This window comes from Sturnus vulgaris, chromosome 3, assembly GCF_052056855.1.
Source record: "Sturnus vulgaris isolate bStuVul1 chromosome 3, bStuVul1.hap1, whole genome shotgun sequence".
Taxonomy (NCBI): domain Eukaryota; kingdom Metazoa; phylum Chordata; class Aves; order Passeriformes; family Sturnidae; genus Sturnus; species Sturnus vulgaris.
In genome coordinates this window covers 108,229,301-108,253,449 of record NC_142245.1, presented here as the reverse complement: position 1 = coordinate 108,253,449, position 24,149 = coordinate 108,229,301, and the positions used below count along the sequence as shown (strand labels likewise).

General features: G+C 39.2%; 1 protein-coding gene across 5 annotated transcripts in view; it reads left to right on the top strand.

The window, feature by feature from the left end:
* ITSN2 (intersectin 2) overlaps positions 1–24,149 on the top strand; it is an 80,170-nt gene that overhangs the window by 4,964 nt on the left and 51,057 nt on the right. For all 5 annotated transcript variants that reach the window (XM_088162480.1, XM_014872961.2, XM_088162481.1 and 2 more), the window contains exon 2: positions 7,924–7,987. In XM_088162480.1, coding sequence (XP_088018606.1) covers positions 7,957–7,987 — 31 coding nt within the window. In that variant the 5' untranslated portion in view covers positions 7,924–7,956. The remainder of the gene's footprint in view (positions 1–7,923; positions 7,988–24,149) is intronic.

Here is a 24,149-nt window from a genome sequence, read left to right as displayed (position 1 = left end):
TGAGAGTATTTATAACTTTGTCAATATAAGAACAGAGCCTGGCCAGGTTGGTTACTTGGGTCCTAGAATTAAAAGAATGGATCAAACAGTAATACGTAGGTGAGCACAGTGTTGTGTAACTCCTATTTTCAGAACAACACATGAAATTCAAATGATGTAACGTGATGACAGTAGCAGCACAAAGCATTGAAATTATATAATAGAGGACAAGTACCTGAGAACTATTTTTAAATATCTGGGGAGTTACAGATAGTTGAAAAAGTGTGGTTGATCCAGAAAAGTCACAGCTTCTTTGAAACAGCAATTCTGAGAGCAGTCAGTTTGATTTGAGACACTTTGATATGGGATGTTGTTGCTTCCGAAGTAGCAGATAATTCTGAGCTGGCTCTACTAGTGAAAATGTTCAAGGCTGATGCAAGTGGAGCTTGTGAAATTCTGTGGCATCAGTCATGAGCAGTATCTGCAGTTAGTGATTCAACAGCATACACGTGAAGTAAGGGAAGAACAGGAAATGGGAGTTAACTCTTCTTTGTTTCTAAAAATATTACAATTGGAATGTGAAAAAAAATTACCCATTATGGCTATACTAATAAATGTATCCAAAAAATCAGAGCACATTTAAATAATACTTTAGTCTTATCTTTCATAGGTCTAGAATTTTACTAATCAAAAGCTAAAACTTTCTAGCTTTTTCCACTACACTCATGACTTTAAGGTAGGACACATCTTTCTAGCTGAGATACTTTTGCCCCTTAAGATTTTACATGATATTGAGATGTTTGTCTAACATGGGTGATAATTGATTCCCTAAGATCATGAAATTCAATTTGGTGGTGAAAACATTATTACTGTATGCTCTAGAGCTCTGTGCTAAAGGTTTAAGAGACCACATTTCAACTGGATGATTTGAAGGACTGTTCTTGATAATGGAAGTGTGGATGCAACTTGTGGATGGCTGTGGGATCAGAAGCAGGAGTCTTCAGCTGGGGCAGGTGGGACACTGCCTGTGTCCTGTGTCCAGCTCAGAACCAGCGTGCTGGTCCCAGAGTCCCTGTGTCCCTGTGCTGGGTGGGATCTCCATTATACCCACACTTTTCTGTGTCACTTTGGGGAATGCATTTTTACCCATCCATTATCCAACTGAAATACTCCTACCTAGTTATTTTTTTTCCTGTTTTGACTGCCATATGCTAATCTTTGCTTCTTCTCCCACGAGGTTTCCCTGTTTTTTGATTCATGAGAGAAAAAACACCATTTCTGTGCTTTAAAGGCTTCTTGTGGCCTTTCTCCTCTCTGCTTGTCGTCTCATTCAATTTTGAGAAGTTAAGCCTGCTATGGCTTTGTGCACCTGTCCAGCTTGAAACCAGATATCTGAACTTTAAATCCAGTCTCACTGAATGTTTTACTTCCATTAGTCTTACAGATAGTCAGAGATTGTTCTCTGCTGTGCACAGAAGAGTGCTTATGTATCTTCTGTTTTATGCTTTGCTATAGCAGCCCATTAGATGTTCTGTATATTTGGCACTGTTATCTGTGTCTGAAAGCTGAGCAGCAAGTAGCATCTTTTCTATCATAAAAAGAAAATAATGTTAAGAATTCTTCTGTTAGTTTTTTTCATTTCCCCTCTGTTAGCATTTTGCTTGTGTTTCTGATGGAATGACAGGAGTGGGCTCACAATTTTTCTCTAAGGTGGCAAGACTTTAAATAAATAAGCTTACAAGTAATATGCTCTCATGTTTCCAGTCATGGTTGAAGTAAGAAAACAATGAAAAAAAGACAGCTCGTAAAATACTTACGTCTTGCCCGAGTCCACATTGGCATAAATTAGGAGTTACAGTGTGAAAGTGGAGAACTGCAGGTTTCAAGGTGTGTGAACCTTAAGGGTGCTTGCACAAAGCTTGCAAATGATTAGATGTGAGAATTGATGTGTTTTAAAAGAGAGTCTAAAAAAAAGGCATATGGAGTGGGGAGTCATGTGAATTAGAAAGTAGGAAGCAAAAAAAGCCCAACCCAAGAGTATTTTAAGTTACCACCTCTTGGGGAGCAAGCATATCTCAGCTCTCTGGAAAGGTTACAATATGCAGCCTGGAGTTGCTTCTCAAAGGTAGAAGCTCAGAGCCTTAAAAAAAATCTTATAAATAGTCTACCCTCTGCTTCTTGCTTTTTTTTCGTTTCCTTTTTAAGCAAAGCAAGCAGAGGTGGTGATGTCTGTCTGTCTGGGATCAGATGAGTGAATGCATTCTCCCAGGGCGTGACAGAGCTGGGTTCAATTCCCATCTTTTCCTGAGGAAGTTTGTGTCTCCTGGGAGAAGGGCCAGGGAATTAAATAGTGAGCTTCCTGAAGTAGGATTCTCGTTCTCTCCCTCAGAGTAATTTCTTCCTTGCAAAGAAGATTTGAAGCTGGAGGGGCATGGACAGACAGAGAGGGACCTGTGGATCTCTGCCTTAATGTAGAGAATTAAAAATAAAATGAGGGAAACCTTCTCCTAGGAAGGAGGAAGGAAAGATCAGTTTTAATCTCCAGAAACAGAGGAGAGAGCTGAACTGTGTCTTGATACTTTGAATGGGTGCTTTCACAGCTGAGCAGCTGTGTAAGAAAGAGTGAACCCAGCAATAGTGACCACACAATTCTGTTTTTTTGAACAGAAACAGAGATCCTTGTATTTTGGATGGTCAGTATGTTCAGAAAGCCTATTAGTCAGGCAAGGTGGGCAGAAGGGTATTTGTCAGAAAAATACTTTCTGTGTTCTATCTGGATCACAAAATCACCAGGTTGGAAGAGATCTTCGAGATCATCGAGTCCGACCCATGCCCTGACACCTCAACTGAACCATGGCACCGAGTGCCACATCCAGTCTTTCTTTAAACACATCCAGGGATGGTGACTCCACCATCTCCCCAGGCAGACAATTCCAGCACTTTATTATTCTTTCTGTGAAAAACTTGTTCCTAATATCCAACCCCTTTTTCCCTTGGTGCAGCTTAAGGCTGTGTCCTCTCGTTCTGTCAGTTACTGCCTGGAGAAAGAGACCAACCCCACCTGACTGCAGCCACCTTTCAGGGAGTTGTAGAGGTGATAAGGTCACCCCTGAGTCTCCTTTTCTCCTGGCTGAACACCCCCAGCTCCCTCAGCCATTCCTCAGGGTTTGTGTTCCAGCCTTGTTGTCTCCTCTGGACACACTCACTGTTGGGTCGGAAATTTCTCTTTCACAATGAGCAAGGAAGGGGCTTCATACCGTAAGAAATAAAGTGTTTAATGCTTTTTTTTTAATATCAAGATATTAACTAAGGCTCTCGGTTCTGTTATCTACAGTAACAGGGGGAGCAGGAAGAGCCAGAAATATGCTACCCACAGTCAACTCCTCCGTTTTGTCACTGATGTCATTCATCTGTTATCACAGTGGGTGGACTTTGTAAGCTGGCCACAGTGCATTTTGAAAAGGCCATGTGGCTTTGTATAACTGTACTGTATAAAGGAGATAAATGCTTGGCCTGCCACAATTTTTTTTTAATCAGTAAACTCTTATGCCAGTATGTCTTGAACAAAAAGAAGTTTTAGTCTGTGCTGCTTCATAATGCCTTACTAATGCTTCTAATTCTCTCATTTTTAAGTGAGTACTCAAAAAAAAAAAACCAGGAAACAACTGCATGGGCTATTACAGGATCACTGCTTTGCAAATATGATGAGTTGTCTTTGTGTTGTCCAGATCTAAAGGTGTTGCAAAGAGTAAATCAGGTAACTAGTGCTGCAGTCTCTGTCCTTGCTAATTGGCTCTTGCAGCAAAATTGTGAAATACATCTTCCTCTTGCCATGGAGAAAAGGAAAAGAGTAATAGTGTGACCACACATGCTGCTGCCATGGAATTTGCTTTCTGCCAGACAGAGCCTGGTGCACCAGACCTTCTTTCCTACTAAAACTATGTGGCTGTGGTTTTTCTGAGAAATGGTCTGAAAAAAAAAATTGATTCAAGTATAAATATTAAAGATTGTGGTAAGGCTGCCCTTCATAAAATGGCAATATGCCTATGACAGGGAAAACAAAAAGCTTTTTTCCCTTCTCCTGCAGTCTGCCCAGCTCTAATGTTTTCTAATGCTTTCAGCATGGTCCTGATGTGCCCCCTGCTTCTTGCAATCTCTTAATTTCTTTTCTCCACTTGTATCAACTATAATGAGCACTGAGAGGGGAACAGAAACAATTTTCGTGAAATGCTCTGGTGATCATGACCATGATTTCATCCATATAATCTATTTGGGACACTGGTTATAGTATTTTCTTGATTTTTATTTTCTTTCTTCAGTGAACATTGCTCTATGTCATTGGGTAAAAAAGGTCCTTGGAAATTTACAACTTTCACCTCCATTAATGATTAAAAGTTATCAGAATAATTCTAAAGAAGTGTAAGTTTGTCTTAAAGTGAGAATATTTTGCTGAGTAAATAAGTGGTTCACACTTGTGTCCTAAAGGCTTAAGGTGCTTTTACACTTTTATAATCTTTATAGATAGGGATTGCAGCAACTTTGTTTGCAGTTTTTGAAAATAAGGTGTTTTTAGCTTTGATATATGCATAATCTCCAAGCCTGTGGGAGAAATGCAGAAGACAGAATACTTGTTGAGGGCAAGCTCCATTCTTTGGCAAGGAGTGTTTTCACAGACTTTCAAAAAATTTGTGTAGATTTCCAGTTTACTGGACTGTTTCCTCCTTCTTAAAAAACACTGAGGGGAATTATAGTGCAGCAATACTTTTATTCTTCCTTTTTTTTACTTCCTGGTACAATTGAGAATCTGTCATTGGAGAAGTGTCTGTGCTTGGTGTAGTTCTGGTGTCTGAATGACATGGATCTGTGCAAAGGGGTAAGAATGTGTTCCTAATGCTGGTGAGATACAAAATCCTGTAAAAGTTCAATTTATGATTTTTTGGCTTCTGTAAGGTCATAGTTTTCTCTGTTTATAAGGCTTACTGTAGGAGGGTTTGGTTACCTTCAAGTTTATTATTTATTTCAAATATGACAAGGTCTGCATATGGACATAATAGTGAGACGACAGAGCTAAAACAAGATTTAATCACATCACAGTGCTGTAAGTACAGACCTGTTGGGCAGTTCCTTCTTGTGTTTGGACCTTGGGTGTTGGTTCATCTACGTGGCAATGCCCAGCAGAGATTTGGTTTGGCCCAGACTTGGGAAACTTGGGGTATTTTCAGGTACACTGAAAAATCTTGTGTTGATAATTTGGGCAGGGATGCTCATTATTTTTGCTGATGAACCAGGAGCTTGTGTCCTCCACAGATGCCTCATAAATAGGAATGACCTTCACCACACAAAAGTGACATCAAAGTCCTCAAAATGTTTCAGATGAAATTGATCTTAAAATGTGGTATGGTTGTGACTCTAGGGCCATTAAAATTAGAAGGGGTTTCTCCATTTAGTGTGCATGAAGCTAGCTGAGTTACTTCTCCCACTCGTGCTCAGCAGTAGAGGGTTTTGAAAGCTCAATCTACAGAAGCCATTTCAGCAAAACCAAAGTGAAATGTGACTGTATAACTGTGAGTTGTATGAAGTATTTTAAAAGTATATCTTAAGATTTGGAGCTTTAAGAGTTAATCAGTTCACTATCAAGACCTATATTGTCTGATAATTGTCTGACTTGTATTGTGTGTCCCCCCCACCTCGAGTACTGTGTTCAGTTTTGGACCCCACAGTGTAAGGAGCATATAAAAATACCAGAATATGTCCAAAGGAGGGAAACAAGGATGGTGAAAGGAGTAGAGGGCAAGACTTCTGAGGAACAGCTGAGGATGTGAGGTTTGTCCAGTTCAGAAAAGAGACTGAGGGGGTGACCTCATTGCTGACTGCATCTTCCTCATCGTGGGAGCAGCAAGGGAAGTGTTGGTGTCTTCTGGTGACAGGACACAAGGGAATGGCTTAAAGCTGTATCAGAGCACGTTGAGATTGGATATAAGGAAAAGTTCTCCACAGAGAGGGCAATCATGCACAAGAAGCTCCCCAGGGAAGGGGGCATGGCCCCAGCTGGTGTTCATGAAGTGTTTGGCCAGTGCTCTTGAGTTACCCTAAAAGCCAACCCGTGTATCCCGAGAGAAGTCTGAAGTCTGACTCAGTGATCCTCTTGTGTCCCTTCCAGCTTGGGATATTCTATGTTCTTGTGATTACTCATTAAAAAAAAAAAACAAACAACAAAACAAACAACTAAAAGCCATCTGAAATTAAGAGAATAAAGTGAGTTGGAGGAAAGATCAAATATGTAGCCCTTAACCGGTAAGATTAAATCTGGAACAAGTCACATGCAGGTAGAAGTCTGCTGATTCTGGGGGTGTTCTCCAGCATCCTGCTTCTGTGTCATGGTTTCAGGTTCTGTTTTAGACCTCCTTGACAGAACAGCTTTTGCAGAGAAATGTGCTGTAGAAATGTTTAACAACATTGGCAGCATTTTCCAGGAAGGCTCTTTATAGATCTCAGGTGTCTCTTGGTTGGCTATTTAATAGGTCCCTGTCTTGGAACAGGTCCATGCTTCCTTCTTTCATCTTTCCGTGGTTGATACCTTGTGTCATTGTGAGAGACCCTTTGGACTCGCCAACCACGCCATTTGCTTTGTTTAAGTAGATATATATACATGTGTGTGCAGCCATAAATGAATGTATGTATAATAATGATTTGAACTATATATAGAAACACATTTCTTCAATAAAATTAAAAATTTATGTGATCAGTTGATAAAAATTCTAATAGATAAAAAAAAAAGTTCTCCTGTCCTCAGGTGGAACTGGAGTGCTTTCCAGTCATGTGATTTTTGTGCTGAGAGTGTGCAGGAGTTCCTTTGCAGGAAGAGAGTATGGGGAATGTAATATTTCTGTACTTAATATTAAAATATATGGCTGTATTGAGAGGTGAAGGGGTTTTTTGTGTATGTGTGTGGGTAGGAGCTTTGGCATCTGAAAAGGGGTGAGCGAGTTGTGTTTCAAGTTTATCTTTAAATTAAAATAAATATTTCATTTTTCTAGCTTCATCCTGTACAATAGTTTCTCCACAGAGAGCACAACGGTAATGATATATAAATTTCAGTATTTAAGTAAAATTATCTCATTCAAAGTGCAAGCTCACTTCATTGTCTTAGTTCTACATTTGTAAAGCGGTGAATTGTTCATGCTTTTCCCTTAGATAATTATTAGTGACTGTTTTGCAATTCTAAATAATTCTTTATACAGGTACTCTTGAAATAATGCGTACTAGAAAAAGAAAATCTTAGTACTCTGGTATTTATTACGAAAGTAAATTCTGTTGAGAACCCGTTTAAATGCCGCTTTGGAGTGTTTATGCAGTAGCTCAGGAGAAGGAATAACTTTATTGTGTTGCTTCTGCAAAACTGGCTGATGACAGATTTTTATTGGGACAAGCCCTTTCTTCAAAATACATCATGTTAAAAGTGTTTTCTTTGTTAATAGTGCGTGGAGTGTTGGAGTGGATGAATTTGAATAATAATTGCTTTCCACTTTGCTCAGCAGCAGCATTTCTTTAAGGAGCTGAGCACTGAACTTTGTTGGTTTTTTTTTTTTTTTTCAATCGAAACACTAAATATTTCCCGGGTAGAGCTGGCAGGGATGTGCTGGGACCCCGGGCTGTGATGCTGTGCCCAGCCATATGTCCCGGCCAGCCGGGAGCTGTTTGTGTTCATCACTCCGAACACTTGGTACTGTTTTCCTTTAAGAACTGCCACAAGGCTCAGGACTGCACTGCATACCCTATATACACAAAAAAAAAATTTCTCCACCCCTCTCCGGTGTAAATGCCGCTGGTTCAGCAGCCCGAGCCGGGCATTGTTTGCTGTCGGAAGCGGGGCCGGGGACGGACGCGCCCCGCTCGGCTCTGCCCTTGTTGCATTATTAATGGCACGATGTTTTCATGTTGCAGATGGCTGAGGGCTAGCGAGGTGCATTCGGGACCATGATGGCTCAGTTTCCCGCAGCCGTGAATGGTGAGTAGCTCCGGGGTGCTCAGGTAAGGGTGGGAGGTTTGGAGTTTGTTGGTTGTTTGTGTTTTTTCGTGCGTTTGGGTCACTTTGCTGCAGATCGCTGTCTCTAGCCTGAGCCAGCCCGTGCTGCGAGGCTGGGAGGGGACGAGCATCACTGCAGTGTAATTTGGGCTACGGAGACGCCTGGAGTGGCTGGCAATCTCGGATCATTTACCGGGCTGAGGAATGTGTGAGTTGTAGTGCGAACACTGCCTGACTTTAAGCAGGGAATATGCTAAGTAATAGTTGATTAAACTTGCATACCTTTTCTGTTACGTAATTCAGCACAAAATGTGTTCCATTATAGTCCATTATGCTATTTATTTTAAACAAAATATTTAAATGTGTCAAGCAGTTTGTGACATTGATGAAAACAATCAGCCCTTCTCAAAAAAAAAAAAGAAAAAAAGAGAAAAATAATTTTCCTCCTGATTGTGCTCTTTCCACTGCAGAAACTTCTTAATATTTTTCTTGGTGATTTCCTTTCAAAAATATATGAGAGTTGGAGCCTCAGAATTGTTCCTGCGTGTGTATATGGGATGGAGCTTTTATTTTTAGAGAAGGCTTATTTGTGAAAGCATGATTTGCAAAGGTCTGCAAAGAAATTTGACATTTGCATGTTGTAATTTGCAGATCTGGCCAAAATGAAAATACAGATATGGAAACAATGTTTTGTACTTAAGATACTCCTGATAAGGAGTATTTCTCCGGATTATAATAGAAAAATACATACAGGAATGAGTATTTGTCTCATTTATCTGTGAAGGTTACTGCAGGACGGGGAGGTCTTTAACTAATTTAGAAAATTATCACTGAGATAAATTGGGAAAGGGTTTTTGGGTTTTTTCTTTCCCAGAAAAACATTCAGATTCAAATTAAACCTCTGTTTTACAAATCTGTTTCATGTGAGCTTAAAGACATTTTATAAAAAAAAAATACATCTGTGTAATCAACACTTTTTTTTTTACAGTCAGCTGCAGTTTTTTCCAGACTTTGTTTCACAGACCTTACAATAAAAGCCACTTTAAAAGGAGTCAGTTAATACTAGGGGGAGTCCTATAGACTGCATTTTTTTTTTTCACTTAATTGGACATAATAGATTTTTTTTATTATTATTATTTTCACGTGGTTTTTGCTTCTCAATTTAAAATAAACAGTCAGAAGTTCTTGGCTGTCTCTATGGTTGATGTATGCATAAGTTATTTGATGTCTTTTTGTTTTGGCTTTTTATTCCTTGGTTCCGTTGGAGGATTGCAAGTGTCCTGTCAGTGCTGACCATATACACTGCTCTCAGAAGCCTTAGCTGGGGAGAGTGATCCTTGATTTGAAATCCCTTGGGCAGTACTGTCTGCCACTCTCAAAAGGAATGGTGTCAAAGAATGCTGCCTTTCCCCTCACAGTGTTACTGTGTTGGAGGACATACTAAGAGAGAGACCGAGGAAGAGATACGCCAGGCAATAGTTAAACTATTACTCCTCACAGAGTAGTTTGGGTGACTGTGTCAACTGTGTGTAGTCTTGCAGTCAAATTTCTTACCAGAACTGGTGAAATTTCAAGCAAGTCAAGTGTTTTAATCAATAGTTTTAATGTGATTTCTAGGTAAATACTGAGCGATCTTTGCTGTTGAAGTTGTTCTCTAATCTTTGTTCCTCTTCCATGCTACTTAGCATTTACAAGCACTGCTGTAGTGGTTGCATTCAAATTAGTTCACCTGCATTTGCCACTCATTGCAGGAAACCTCTAATTATGTTGTTAGACCTTGGTAGTGACTTGAAGCATGAGATGAAGAATGAGGTTATGTGTGAGGCAGCCAAGCCATTAGGCACTCCTGCAGCCTGGGAGCACTGGCTGCCTACCTCACCTTTGTGTTAGCACAGCACTGACCCTTCCCTTTTGTATCCTACTGGGGGAAGTAGTGAGTTCCTTCTGTGGGAAAAAACCTCATATTCTTACCAAGGTACAATATACTTTGCTTTTAGTTCATGAGTAGTGTAATGCATGAAGTAGTTTCCGTTTCTGGGTTATTTTTGGCATTCAGCGTTACAGAAAAGCGAGTGGATGGCATGGAGCAGATGTGTGTGATTATGTGACACAGTCTGAGAACTGCAGGGTTCAAGGCACAGTACTCAGCCTCGAACAAATACAAGTGGGATATGCTACAACATTTTATTTACCAGCCTAAGCAGAGAAAGCAACGCTGCTTAGGATCCTGAGAAGGAAGGGAACTGAGCCATGTGTGCAGTTCCAGTGGAGAGATTCAGGTTCATTGAGGCACCTCCAGAACATACCATAGCCAAGCAGGGTCCTGAGCCTGTCCAGCCTCAGCATGTGGCTGGTGGCCAGACTGTGCTGTGCTGGGAGCTGGCGTGTTCTTCTATGGCCACGTGTAAACATTGTGTGCTCTAGGGCACCTGCTGTTGATGGACCTGTCTTTAAAGTCATGAAAGGACACAGTGCCCAGAAAGGAGCTCCCTTTGACTTTCCATTGCTGTCCAAGGTGACCTTTGTGGGTGCCTTACTAACAAGCTGAAATTCAAAGAGGAAAAGCAGGACTAAAGAGTGGGTGTTGATTTTTCTGGAACTCAGGGCAGACCTACCAGTTTTTACAAATTTATATCTCGTGCAAAATGTAAAGGTTATGGTGACATTTTATGTGAACAGGCAAGGCTGAGCAACATGTTTCTTATACAGCACCAGATGGATAAGAGACATTTATCTATGTGGAGTCCAGTTCTATCAAAGAGCCACACCAGGTATATCTTTCTCCCCAGTCTGTAAACAAGATTGAGGATATCCAACTAAAAGTTTAGTTCTATCCTGTAACTGCTTGAATATTGATCATTATTCCTGTACAAATGATAATACAAACACAGTTTACAGTAGTTGATTCTTCTTACAAACAGTTCTCCATCTGGACAAAGCTTGCTTAGGAATTCATCATGAGTCTTGCAAAAGTGTTTGGAAACAGCATTTGGTTACACTAAATAACAACATCAGCAATTGTGTTTCTAAAGAAAGTGTTAATCTACTAACTGCAAAAGACACTTAAAAGGATAAAGGCTTTAATAGGTTAAAATATACTTCCATCTAATTTGTCTCGGTGTCTGCTGCCTTTGTCACTGGAAGAAGTAACCTTCACTGCCGTGGGTTGTGTTGTTTGCAACTGGAGAGGAGTTGCAAGATGTTTCTTTTCCAACTCCCCTTCCTTCTTCTGTAGGCTGAATCTGTTCAGGGTTTGATAGCCATGCTGATGGGTCTTGATTTGGGGACGTTTAATCTTAAGGGACCACCTGGAACAAGGGAAGCATTATTTGCTGATCAGTATCTTTCACATTGTTTATTTAAGTACAATTGGAATTTCTGGGCTGTGCTTTTTTCTGTTTATGTTTTTATTTGCCATTTTTCTTCCCTTCTACCACCTGTTTCCTTTCGATATAAATTTGCTGTGGTCCAGCAGGAAAATCTCTGATAAACTGAGGTGTAGAAAGTAATAGCTGTAACTCATTTCACCTTCCTAAGTAAAACTGGATTTTGTGCTGCTGTGAATAGAATTTTGTGTCCTCACACTTAGGTGTGTTGGAGACTAAAAGTAGACATGAAGGGATTCTGTGAGGTCCTGGTTACCTGGTGTCAAGGGTAAAACACTCACCAATAGGTTCTGTTGCACAGTCTCTTTAGAAAAGTCAGTCTCGAGCTTTACAGTCTAAATTTTTTTCAATTAGGAGCAACCCTGGTCATCGGAGTTCAATTAAAAGCTGGTTGAGTGCAACCTGACTCTTGACCTTGTGTGCACTGTAGATATGGAAACTGTAGACTTGAATATCAACAAGCGTAGATAAAGATACAAAGCTGAATTAGACCTTGCAAAACAAGTATCACAACTCGTTCTCCCATCTAAAAGTAGGAAAAGGAAAGAAATTATAAGACAAGAGCAAATATTTTCTCTGTCATTATTTATGACTTACACCTTCCTTTCAGTGAGGGCAGTGGTGTTAGTTGATATGGAGCAAAATTCATATGCTCAAATAAGTGGGGTGTTTATCTTCCACTATCACACCATGCAAAAAATTAGATTTCCAGTGTGTCTGCCATATTATATGTTTTCTTTAATCATATAAGTCAGAAATAGTGCTATAGGGTTTCAGAATACAAGGTATCTTGTTTATATTTAATGGTGAGGATGATTTACATGGAAGATGTAAGAGGAAGTCTTAGAAGGAAAAAATAGTTTGACATGGAGGTATATATTAAATGGAGTAAATGGAAATAGGCTTTAAGAAGAGAAGGTTGCACTTTGTTCCTTCTTCAATACCTGAGTTTTGCAGAAAACGTGTAACAGGTCCCATGATTGGATTTCATTAGAGAAATAAATGGCTAAAAGGGAAAGAAAGTAGACATTTTAGACTAGAATGTTGTAGTCACGTTTTTCTTCATGGATTTTATCATAATGCCAGTCTTAATGGTTATTTATGGCAATATCATCAGTAAAAAGAAAATACATGCTGGTTAAATTGGAAGATGACAAACTCTGGAGTAATTTTCCAGCCGTAATGACACAGTATGGGCTGCATGTTATTGGTTAAATTTCATCACATTTCTGCTGTGCTGACTTCAAATAGCTTTTTAGCCATACCATTATGGGCTAGAAGAATTTTTGCTGTATGCTGGGAATTCAGCAGTTGACTGTGACTAATGAGGAAGACAACTGGATGTGTTAGAGGATCACGTAGTAATTACGTGATTTGAGGGAAAGGAAATGCATCCTAAAATGTGGTGGGTGAAATAAGGAGTGCTGTGTGCTATTGCTTCAGGCACTGGTGAGACATGTTGTGGGTTAGAGGGCAGAATTTGGGTTGTCTGCTTAAGAGGGGGAAAAAACAGGGAGTGCAACAGATACAGAGCTGGGCTTCAGCGTATTAAGTGCTGAGAAGGAATAAAGGGATTGCCTTTGTTGACCTGCCCAGATAAAAGCTTACTGTTTAGTTTTGGGTTTTAATTTCAATTTCATTGCATTTCCTGTTCAGTAAATAAATTTTCTCTTTATTTTTTCTTACTAGGAAGAACAACATTAAGGAAGGAAACTAACTTGTCTTTGAGTACAGTAATAGCACAAGGGTAAATAGAGATGAACCAGCTGTTGATGCAGTCGGTCTGGAAATGGGAATGGTTCTGTCAGCAGTGACATTCTAGACCATGGTCAAGGAGGAAATCTGGTTGCCTTAAGGCAGAACTTGCATTTTAGGAAGGAATTAATGTATTAGAGTTTGTTGGAGAAGCAGCAGTCTGCACATGGTGACCTTATAAGTCCCTTCCAATCCGGTGCTCCTAAAATGTAAGAAGAATTAAATAATAATGAAGATTAGTGTTAGATCTTGAGCTGTTAACTTACTCTAAGCCTATGGCTTTGTCTTGCCAAGATTTCATTTTGTTAGTGTCATGTGTTAGCTTTTATAAGGTAAGTTTACACAGAGTGGGAAACCCAGGATGGATTTTATCTGGAATACTAATACTATAATGCAAGCTGCTTTATTCATTTTGGATGTCAGAGATATTTCCTGGTGTTTTTTCTTCAAAGCATATAAAACCCTGAACAAAAAACACAAGAAGGTCTGCAAATACGTATCCAAAATGGAGCAGAAAGCTGAAGGCTTAGCTGAAAAGATCAGAAACGTAAATCTAACACATGGACAAGTTTCAAAGTGCTTTGACTGTTAAAATGTTCATTTCCTTAAAGGTTTAACTCTCAAGTTTGTGAAATGCATTACTCTGATAAGCCACTTCATGTGGTTGTTGCAATTTAGGGTTGATGAACCCATTGTGTGAAGTGGCACCATCTTAACATCTACTAAATTCCAAATCATCTGTGATCATCACTTTGAACAGGCCATAGATGATACTAATCAGTATTGGCAGAATGAGTTCAGGTTTAGCCCACTAATTATAATGGCAAGAACAAACACGTTTTTCAGGCATTGTGGTCTGTCAAATATATTTATATAATGCCCTATTACTTTAATTAGAAGTCTTGTGTGTTCAGGCTTTCCAGTGTACTGCATCAGTTCTTTCGGACATCTGTTGTTTTTCCAACAATGGGACAGTAGCCTTAAATCATCACTGAGGGAGCTGGAAGGGGTGAAACCCTGGAAAGCTGAAAGAATGTCAGTGACCACGGGATTAGGATTTATACTGGCTATCGTCAGAATAGATATTTTAATAAGCTAAAAACATTTGTGCTTTTGTTGGATGTGAAGTTCTCTGTATGCGAGTCTCAAGAATAGGTAAGATTAAATGAATATCAATAACTTCTGCTCTTTCACTTCTTCTTACTGAAGTAATCTGCTTAGAAGTTTTTTATATGTGGAAATATAAATAAGAGATGGTCTATTTTAAGCTATGCATCAACCTTTTTCACTACATTTCTTCTCATAACCATGATTTAGCATTGATCCATGATCTCTGCAGCACTGTTGTTTCTTTAGGAAACACATCTTTCCTGAAAAGTCCTGGTTTCTCTGTTGTAGAACTCTGCACTTGTTACAGTGTGTGTTGATACTTGTATAACTGTACTGAAAAGGATACACTTATATTTTCTTACTAGCTACAAGAGAAATTTGTTGTGCAACAAATAATAATGCTTCCGTAGCTCTGTGTTTCACAGGAAATCTTCAGGCTTGGGGAAATAAAATGTACAGCTGTGAATTGGTGTATAAACTGTTCCTGATGGAGATTATGAGAGTTGGAAGGCCAGCAAAGTCTCTCCTCTTATTTCTCATCTTCTCTGTATTCAGATTGGATGAAGAAATACACAGACAGTCTTCTTTAACCTGGCCTAAAGATAACATTCACTAAGCTCTCTTTTCTGGAAATGATCCACCTGTAGCTGCCAGAATCTGTTACACAAAAGGATCTGGAATTAAATACAAAGTAAAGGATACCTGAGAAAAAGGTGACCACAGACAGGTTGTGGCTCTTGTGATAAGCGAGACTAAACAGATGAGAGTTGTTTAGTTTAGAGACAGCTAAAAACTTGTAAAGCCATAACAGTGTAGAAAATGCTAAGAAGGGAAGGAATATTCACTGTATTTTTTTATAGCTGAAAAACAACACAATACCTAGTGAAATGATTGAGTTTAAGGCTAGCAGAAGAAAATGGGTTTGTTTGTTAGTTTGGTAGTTTGTTCCACACAGGGAACAACTCACAACTCATTTTTAGGACTCACTGTGTTTAAGATGTTTTGGAAACAGCATGGAATCAAAACTTGAGGAGGAAAGATCTGTGCCATGGCTATTAAATGGTTGCTGCCCTTTTATTCTTTTTTCCCTCCCCTTTGGGGGCTTTTGTGGCTCAAGAAGCTTGCTAAATCGGTGGTTTCTGGCAACTGAGAAATTGTAACAACTGTAATACCCGTGGAAGAATTCTGTTCCAAATTCTAGCCTGTAAATGCCCCATGAATCACTGGCAAGGCAGGATTAGGGACTATGATGTAAACTGATACCAATGGTTGTATGAACATAAATTAAACAGTTTTTAATTTATTATATTTCAAATCAAACTCCCATGTGTGCTAGGAAAGTAGTATTGTGTATGTGCTGGATATAGTTGGCAGGTTCTGCTAATTAGGAATTTAACCTTCTGAGCAGTACTGTTTAAGCAAACTCTCTCATTCTTGCTTCTGTTTCCTTTGTGTTTCCTTCCAGTTTTCCCTCCATTTTTTTTTCTGCCAGGACTAGAAGTTACAAAGAGGAGGATAACAAGAGTCATTAAAGATACAGAACAGCTTCCATATGTGGATTAATTGAATTGACTAGGACATTTCAGCTTGGAAATGAAAGTGTGGGGATAATGGAAATACTAGGTGTCCCCTTCCCAAGGTCATCCATTATTTTTCAGGCAAGAGAATGGTAATTAGTCTCTGATAACACAAGATTAACCAGTATCAGATGGAAGTACCATTGGCAGATCTCAATCATACAGAGCACTTTGCACTGTGTCAAATGAACAATGAAAGCTGTAGGAGGCTGTGGATGACAAAAGGTCTTAGACAAAAGGCCTTCCTTAAATGATTAGAGATAGGTGCCCTCTACTTATGAGGCAGTACCTCAGCACTGGGGCTGAGGAGACATCCTGGAGCAGCACCACCACATGCTTGGCTCAGACTGTAACTCCCAGACGTGCTGGGATCTCAGCTGGGGGAATATTCAGTCTACTGGAAGGACTGTTACTGTGTTTTGTTTCCTGAATTATCTCCTATTTTTATTTTATTCCAAGATCATTCAGGAAGTGCCTCTTCATTTTTTCTTCTCTCCCACCCTTCCTGTGTAATTTTTTGGGGATTTTTTTTTGTTTGTCTGTTTTCCTCTTCTCTTTCAAGTCTTTATGCCAGTTCCCCATTGCAAGGATAACCCATCATCCTTCCTCCTGGTCCCAGACTTCCTTCTCAAGTCTGAGAACTCGGAAATGTGGTTTTTACTCTAATGGCCGGATAGCGATGAGAATTATGCAAATTACTAGAAAGGACCTAATATTCCTGAAACAGAATTCTGTTCTGATTTTGTCAATGTATGTCTTCGTGGGAGAATCATTTCCTTTACTTCACCTAATTTCAAGGTTCACTTTGCATCCTCTTCCTTGGTGTTTTTACTGCCTGCACTTCTCCTGGTGCAGAAAGATTTATTGACTGCCACAGATTGAAACTCACCTAAATCTTATTAGTTTTGCTGCACTCCACAGAGATTTTCTAGACAATAATTAAACAAATTGTTCTTTTGTACATTTTTAATTAAGTCATAGGGTTGTTTTGTGAATGCTGGTGAGCAGCAGCAACATAAAACATCAATTTCCAGGATTAGAAATGTTTTGTCTAAGCTCTTGTTTTCTTTTTCCACAAACATGACTAAAACCTTTTATTTTTCTCATGGTAGTCTTTGATACTATACAAGTTGATGAGTTTACTCAAAAAAGCTTCTGACTTGTCCTTAACTGAAGGGTAAGCGTCTCTTCTGTCTTCTGTGTCAGGCTGGGAAAGCAGGCCATGGATTTTGTAAGCTGGAATTTTGCCCACCTTAAAAGCAAATGGAGGCAGGACTTAAAACTGGAGAAGTTAGCAAAGTATGATTATATTATGCCATGATAATATTGCTTACTTGACCTTTTCATACCTTCCATTGGAACGACTCTTGTTGGTCTGACTTTTTTCTTCTCTTCTTTCCATTTCTAAAATCCATCCAAAAGTATGAATTGCAGGTTTAGGAAAATGACCATTCCCCTGTGCTGGGCACTGGAGAGGCTGTGCCTCAAATCCTGTGTCCAGTTCTGGGCCCCTCAGTTCAGGAAGGACATTGCGGGTCTGGAGCATGTCCAGAGAAGGGGAAAGGAGCTGGGGAAGGGTCTGGAGCCCCAGGAGCTGCTGAGGGAGCTGGGGGGGCTCAGCCTGGAGAAAAGAAGGTTCAGGAGGAACCTTCTGCCTCTGCACAACTCCCTGACAGGAGGGGACAGCCAGGTGGGGTTGGGCTTTTTTCACAAGTAACAAATGACAGGACAAGGCAAAATGGCTTCAAGTTGTACCAGGAGAGATTTAGATTGAATATTTCCTGAAAGGGTTGTCAAGCATTAGACAGGCTGCCCAGGGCAGTGGTGGAGTCATCAGCCCTGAAGGCATTTAAAAGACTTATAAATGTGGCACTGAGGGACATGGTTTTGTGGTGGGTTTGGTAGTGCTGGGTTAATGGCTGGACTCCATGATCTGAAAAGTATTTTCCAGCCTAAATGATTCTGTGATTCTGGGCACAGACAGAGCTGTCATTGGGCTTGATTCATGAGGTTGTTTCATGTGCTGCATCACAATTCAGCAACTACAGCTGGTTTCACTGTTATTAGAATTAGGCAGAAAATAATTTTATATTAATTGCTGGTATCAAATCTAGATCTGGCAAAGGCTTAGGTTAAACCCAGCTCTGTGTGCCAACTTCTTCATGTAAGGAAAGGTAAAGTTAATTAACTTTTAAGAATAAAACATGAGTTTACCAACATTGTGTGTTACAGTGCTTGCACTTTTTTATGAGAAGTAGGAAGCTTGCTTCATTAAAACTTAAAAAACCCCCCTATTGAATGAATTGTCAGAAACTTTACAGAAAACTAGTGTAAAGTTAGCATGTTAGTTTGGAGTTCAGAATTCTGTCAAGTTTATACACATTTCTAGTGCACATTTCCTCATGTACTTTTACATTAGTGGAGCTTTAAAAAAACTTTAAACCCATTTTTTTGTTTATTTGGAGTTTTTTCAGTATTTTGCTTCCTTGGTGTGGGTTTTTTTTTTTAGTGCTTCAGTGGAATTGGCAATAATTTAATTAAAAATGATCGTCTGAAAAAGGATAGCCTTAATGAGCTAAAAGATCCTGTTATATTTATAAAGTATAGAAATACTATCCTGCTATTATAAACTGATAGTTTAAGTGCTTTGGAATAGCCAATTGTGCTGTAAAGTTCAGAAAATACTTGATCTGTGCTGTTAGCATGGATTACACTATTATGTATCTCTAAATTGTTTTAGGGATTATACTCCTTCTAAAAGCATGGATTATGTTTCTGCATTGAGATCACTTCATGGCACGCAGTGTTCTGTGTTCTAATATTTCCCCTTTATGTGTATCAAAGTGGGGGCTGCCAGTGACAAGATCACCAGGCAGAATTCTGCACCACATCTCACAGGAGCAGGTGGACAGTTTGAACAAGCTCAATATTTGATTTTTGAGAACTGTTCATCCTGAGGGTTCCCAGTATACTAAACACCTGGAAATTCTGTACATAATGTAAAGAATATGAATTGTACTCTAAAATGCAATGTGGCTGCTGTTGCTTTGTCCACATTTCTCTAAGTTTGCTCTTCAATTAAACAAGCTTTTCTTGGTCAAATCTTGCAGCCTTGCATGTGCCTGACACTATTTAACAACCTGTCTGCAGGTACCAGCTATTTTTGATAATGTGCCAGAGATGCTTGAAAATCTTTTTAAAATTCTCTTGGCTTCAGTAGGCACAATTCTTGTAAATGTAGTGAAATTACAAAATTGAAGGAGAGTCATGTTTCCCTGTGTTTAACATGCTTTAGCTACAAGTTTTTCCTTTTAACTGTATGCACACAAAAAGGAGTTGCTGAAGTTACAGTTAAGCACAGAAATAGATACCCTTTTCCTCTGGCAGCTGCCTTGGTGTTGCTTAATAAAACTGAGAGCCTCCATGGAGCATTTCGAGTAGGAGTAACTGAGGATTCTTGTATGTATTGTGAAAGGAGATTGCATGTGGCTCCTGCCATGGTCTGAGATTGTGGAAGCAGGGAATAGCAGGTGCAATCCTCAAGGAAGGGCAAGTAATGCTTTGGGATGGACCCAAAGCCACCACAGTAGTAGTTCATAACACATTAGCACTCCTAAATAAGGATAAATGCTGATTATTAGTCATTTTTCTCCTCTGTTTGATATATAGAATCAACAGCAAAGAAGGGAAGCAAATATTGAAAATAGCAATAACACTGATAAAGAATCTCAAATTCAGACTAATGGTAAAATGTTCTGTGTATTTTCAGAGTCCTGGAGTGTTTACTCACCACAGAGGAAAAATTAGAAGTTTGATTCAACATCTCAATTGGGAGTGTTAAATCTAATCTGTGATAAATACTTCTGTGGTAAACTTATCTGCAAACACAGAAAGACTGGAATTATTAGATTTATCCCAATATGTCCTAGACCAGACAACCCTCTGGAGGCTCCTAATAGGAGACTGTAATGTGATTGTTGGTTGCATTAAGGAAAACCCCGTTATACAGCTCGAGGCATGTTGCTGCATATCTGTTCTGAATTTTCCCTCTTTTTAAACATAGGGATAAATATTTATTTAAGGTCATTATGAAGCTTCATGCTAGTTTTTTTGATGGTTACAGAGGTGGTGGTATAATCCTCATGACTTATATGTACAAGGAATGCTCTTTCAATTAAGGTTTATTATCTCTGTGGAGTTAATTAACTTTGTAGGTCGTAGGAGCATTGTTTTTATTAGAGAAATACAAGCAATGCTTGTGAGTGAGAAATAAAGATGTTCTGGAGAATATAAGGCATGTCTTATGGATTTTCCTTATCAGTAATCCTGCTGTTCTCACTACAGCTACCCTTTGCTATGGGCAGTACTAACCAGTGGCAGAGGTCTTACAGAGCATTTTCAAGTCTAAGACTGCACTTTCTTTTCTCCTCTCTGTTTTCAATGGTGATTTACTGTTTTAAGGAAAGAACAGTGCATGTTTCCCTTTTGATGTTGGCAGCCCATCAAAGCAAGTCCTTTATTTTATTCAGAAGGTTATCTGTCTGATGCAGTGTTGTAAAGACATTTCTGGAGCTTTCCTGAAATGCTGTGATCCTGCCATAAGCAGACTTCCTTACTCTCACCTAGAGAAGTGTATTTTATCTAAAATGAACTAAAATAAACTGAAGATGTCTAATCAACAGCATAGTCACTTGTTTCCAACAATAGAAAACTGTGAGTGGTGCTACACTGAATTACAGAAATACCTGTTACATGAAAGTGAGGTCAGTATGTATTTTGTCATCTTCAGAGAAGTCTTGAGAGTTAAGTTAAAGTATGTTTAGCTTTGGGTGTTTGGGTCTTTGTCATCACACACAGACTTTCTATTTGGGCAGATGCCACATGTGGTGTTGGACTTTTGGATGTGTTGTGGAGTTTTGCAGTGGGCAAGTGAAGGACCTTTCACTGTTGGTTTTCTGTTTTGGAATAGGGAATCTGTGGAGACATTTCTGGACGTGAAGTCCAGGTTTCTAATATTGGATATTGAACACAATTGCCAGTGCTGACGTTTATTCAGTCTTCTCTGAAAGTACCAGCTTTCTCTGGGAAAGAAAGAAAATTTGGTCTCTGTCTTCCAGAAGTCTTACTAAAATAGATTTGTGGTTTTTTGTAAGCAAAAAGAGCAGGTGAAGATAATAGTTACTCTGTTCTAGGGAAAGTCTTTGTCAGGAAAATCTCTCAAGTTCGGTATTTCTTGAGTTTTGATTCTTAAAAATTCAGGGTAATGAAATATGTTGGCTTCATGTATGAAGTTGTAAGATTCTAAAGTAATCTGTTTTGAAGAATAATGAATTAATGAGATATCTTCTTGTCAGAGAGATTGTACTGTTTTTCCCCTCCAAAATTTTATCAGCTACAGTTGGGGAAAATTATGTAGATCTCAAAAATGTCCAGGAAATTTAAGCTGAGTCAGAAAAGTAATGTACTATTCATTGTCTGCAGCAAAGCCTCTCATGGGAGCATGTAGTAGCAACTGTATTTTGATTTCTGGTGGGAAGCTGATCTGTAAAATATTGTAGCTCACTGCTGCTTGGACAGCCAAAGGTTCAGCACTGCTCCATCAAGGAGATTCCTGCCTCTTGCCCATGCTGTGGTCAGAGAGGTCTGTGAGGAGCAGACCCCTGCAGTTTGGTTTGTGATTAATGCACGACTTGCCATGAGTGAGGACTGGGGCCGTGTGGACAGAAGAACAACAGCAATTTCTCTATGCAAAATTCATTGGCTCTGGTTTATGGGCAAGATGTTTCTCAGGTCTAGAACTGAAGGCATGTTAGTGCAAAAAATGGCTGAGCTAAGCCAGGTAAGTTTAGATGACACATCTTGGGTGGCAGATGTTTGACTCTTCCTGCAGTTTTGCCTTTCCCAGGAAAGGAATATCTTCCCTTCATCACAGTTCAGCATGCCCAGGACGTGGTTGTGTGAAAACCAGGCAGTGTAACTTTTCTCAGCAGTTGCACTGAGTGTCCATTTTTACCACTTGTGGTAGTTTTGGGAAGCAATCACACTATTTGTGAGGATTGTAGCATGATTTTTGTAGCATGATTTGATGGTGATGGCACAGGAGAACTGAGTTTCAAACTAATTTTGGCTGTGTTTTTGTGATGGTCTTGGTTGTACTATGCAGGTAAACACAACAATTACTTTGGAGAATGGTCTTGTGATGTGCTTTGTGGAATTGCCAATACCTTGTGAGTCCCATTGTTGAAAGTGTCGATTTCAGATAGACGGGTATGGTATTTTCACCTGGTATTTTGAGAAATCTTCATATGAGCTTTTCTGTACACAGATTTTACTCTTCCTAATTGTGTCATCAAGAGTACCATCAAAAGAGCTGTGAGCACCTGGCTAAGCTAAATACAAGGATTCACAGTGCTTTAGCCTTTCCTCTTGTGCTATGCTGTTTATCTTGTTTCTGTGGCATATGGAGTGGGAGTTGAAAAAAACAGTGAATCCTTTAAATAATAACTGTGGGTGGAGTTTGACTACATTCACTGTGGATCTCTACCAGAAGCAATGGGTTTTTAATTTTTTCTTTATTATTTTACACAAATACTTTCATTGTCCAACAGTTATTAACCTCTATTCAGAAAACAATGACCTGTTCTAGTTCAAGCTGCAGATGGCAGACGCTCAAGTCATGTTAGGATAAAACTTAATTTTCTCAGTCTTCGTTCAGTTACAGACAAGCACTAAAATTTCACTGGGAGAGGTGTGCTGACTTAAAAGTGTGCTGTTCTCTAGCTCCAAATTACTGCCATGAATATTTATATTTTTCAAAATCTGTGTTTTTATACATTGGATTTTAAGACTTACTGCATTTTCTTCCTGGCCTATAAAGAAACCAGTAGAGAGCATATCTTTATGGAATTAATCGCCAGAAAAATAAGATTCTCAGTCTCTGTCCTTAGGGAAAGGAAGAATCTGAAATTTTCCTTACTGTTGAAAATAAATTATTAGCAGGTTGGTGTTTTCAGGGTATATATTCCGTTCCCTGAAACATTCCCACAATGTGCTTTTGATAATGTGTGTTTGTAGTTACCACTATTCCATGACAGCTGCTTGCACTGACTCACTAGGACTGTGGAAAGCTGTAGAAGCACTTGTTGATGTAATAATGTGGTTTTAGTCAAAGATTTCTTTTTTAAAATTAAATTTATACTTGCAAGAAACTTGGGGTTGTTCAACCTGGAGAAGGCTCCAGAGAGACCTTTCTGTACTTTTTTCAGTACTCAAAGGGGGCCTGTAAGAAAGGTGGGGAAAAACACTCTGAGATAGGAGAAGGGGTGATGGTTTTAAATTAAAAATTTGTAGATTTCAAACAGATGTATGGTAGAATTTTTCTACAAGGGTGGTGAGGCTCTGGAACAGGTTGCCCAGAGGAGCTGGAAGTGTTCAAGGCCAGGTTGGATGAGGCTCTGAGCAACCTGGCCTGGTTAAAGAGGTTGCTGCTCCTTGCAGGGGTGTTGGACTAAATGATAGAATCATAGGCATGGAACAGAAAGGACCTTAGAGATGTATGTCCAGAGGTAAAAGTGTACAAAATATCAAGTGAGCAAAAAATAGCAATGGTCTTGGATGTGTTAAGGATGGCAAAAATGAGAATGAAGGGTGAATGTGGATCTTGAATCACTTGTTGAATGAGATTTTAATCATCATCCAGCTACCAGTGTGAATTTGGGGATTTGCTGACCTGTAAGGTTTTAACACATTTGAGACAATGCTGTGTATGCTGAATTTCATAGTTGGAGAGGAAATAGAATAGTAAAACAACTCTCTGAATTACAGAAATACTAGATTTTCAAGATTGATTGCCATCTTCTTGCCTAATCTGTGACATATAAATAAGAAATTGTGCACATATAAGCAGAAATTAACTTACAATGTAAATTGGATTCTCTAGAGGGGCTATGGTGATGGTCATAACTCCATTATCACTTTGCAGCCACTGACCATGTGAATTTATTATGGTGGTCTTAATCCTTCTGTCATTGATTTTGAAAAGCCAAGGAGTGTTGCAGCAACCTGCTTCAAAAGATATTCAAAGAGGAGCATTTTGTAGAAGGAAAGTGTAATGTTGTTAATATTTTGTTTTCCAAAAATGAAAAAATGTCAGTTTCTCTGAAGTTGCTGCTGGCAGCTTTAGGAGCATTTTTTCGTCCGATCGAGATAATTTCTATAATCATAACCACATTTTCTGCTCTTCTCATTTGTATCTTAAAATTAGCACTTTAAAGAAATCTAAGTGCTGCTCTAATTTTTGCCGTTGGGTGGAAGTTG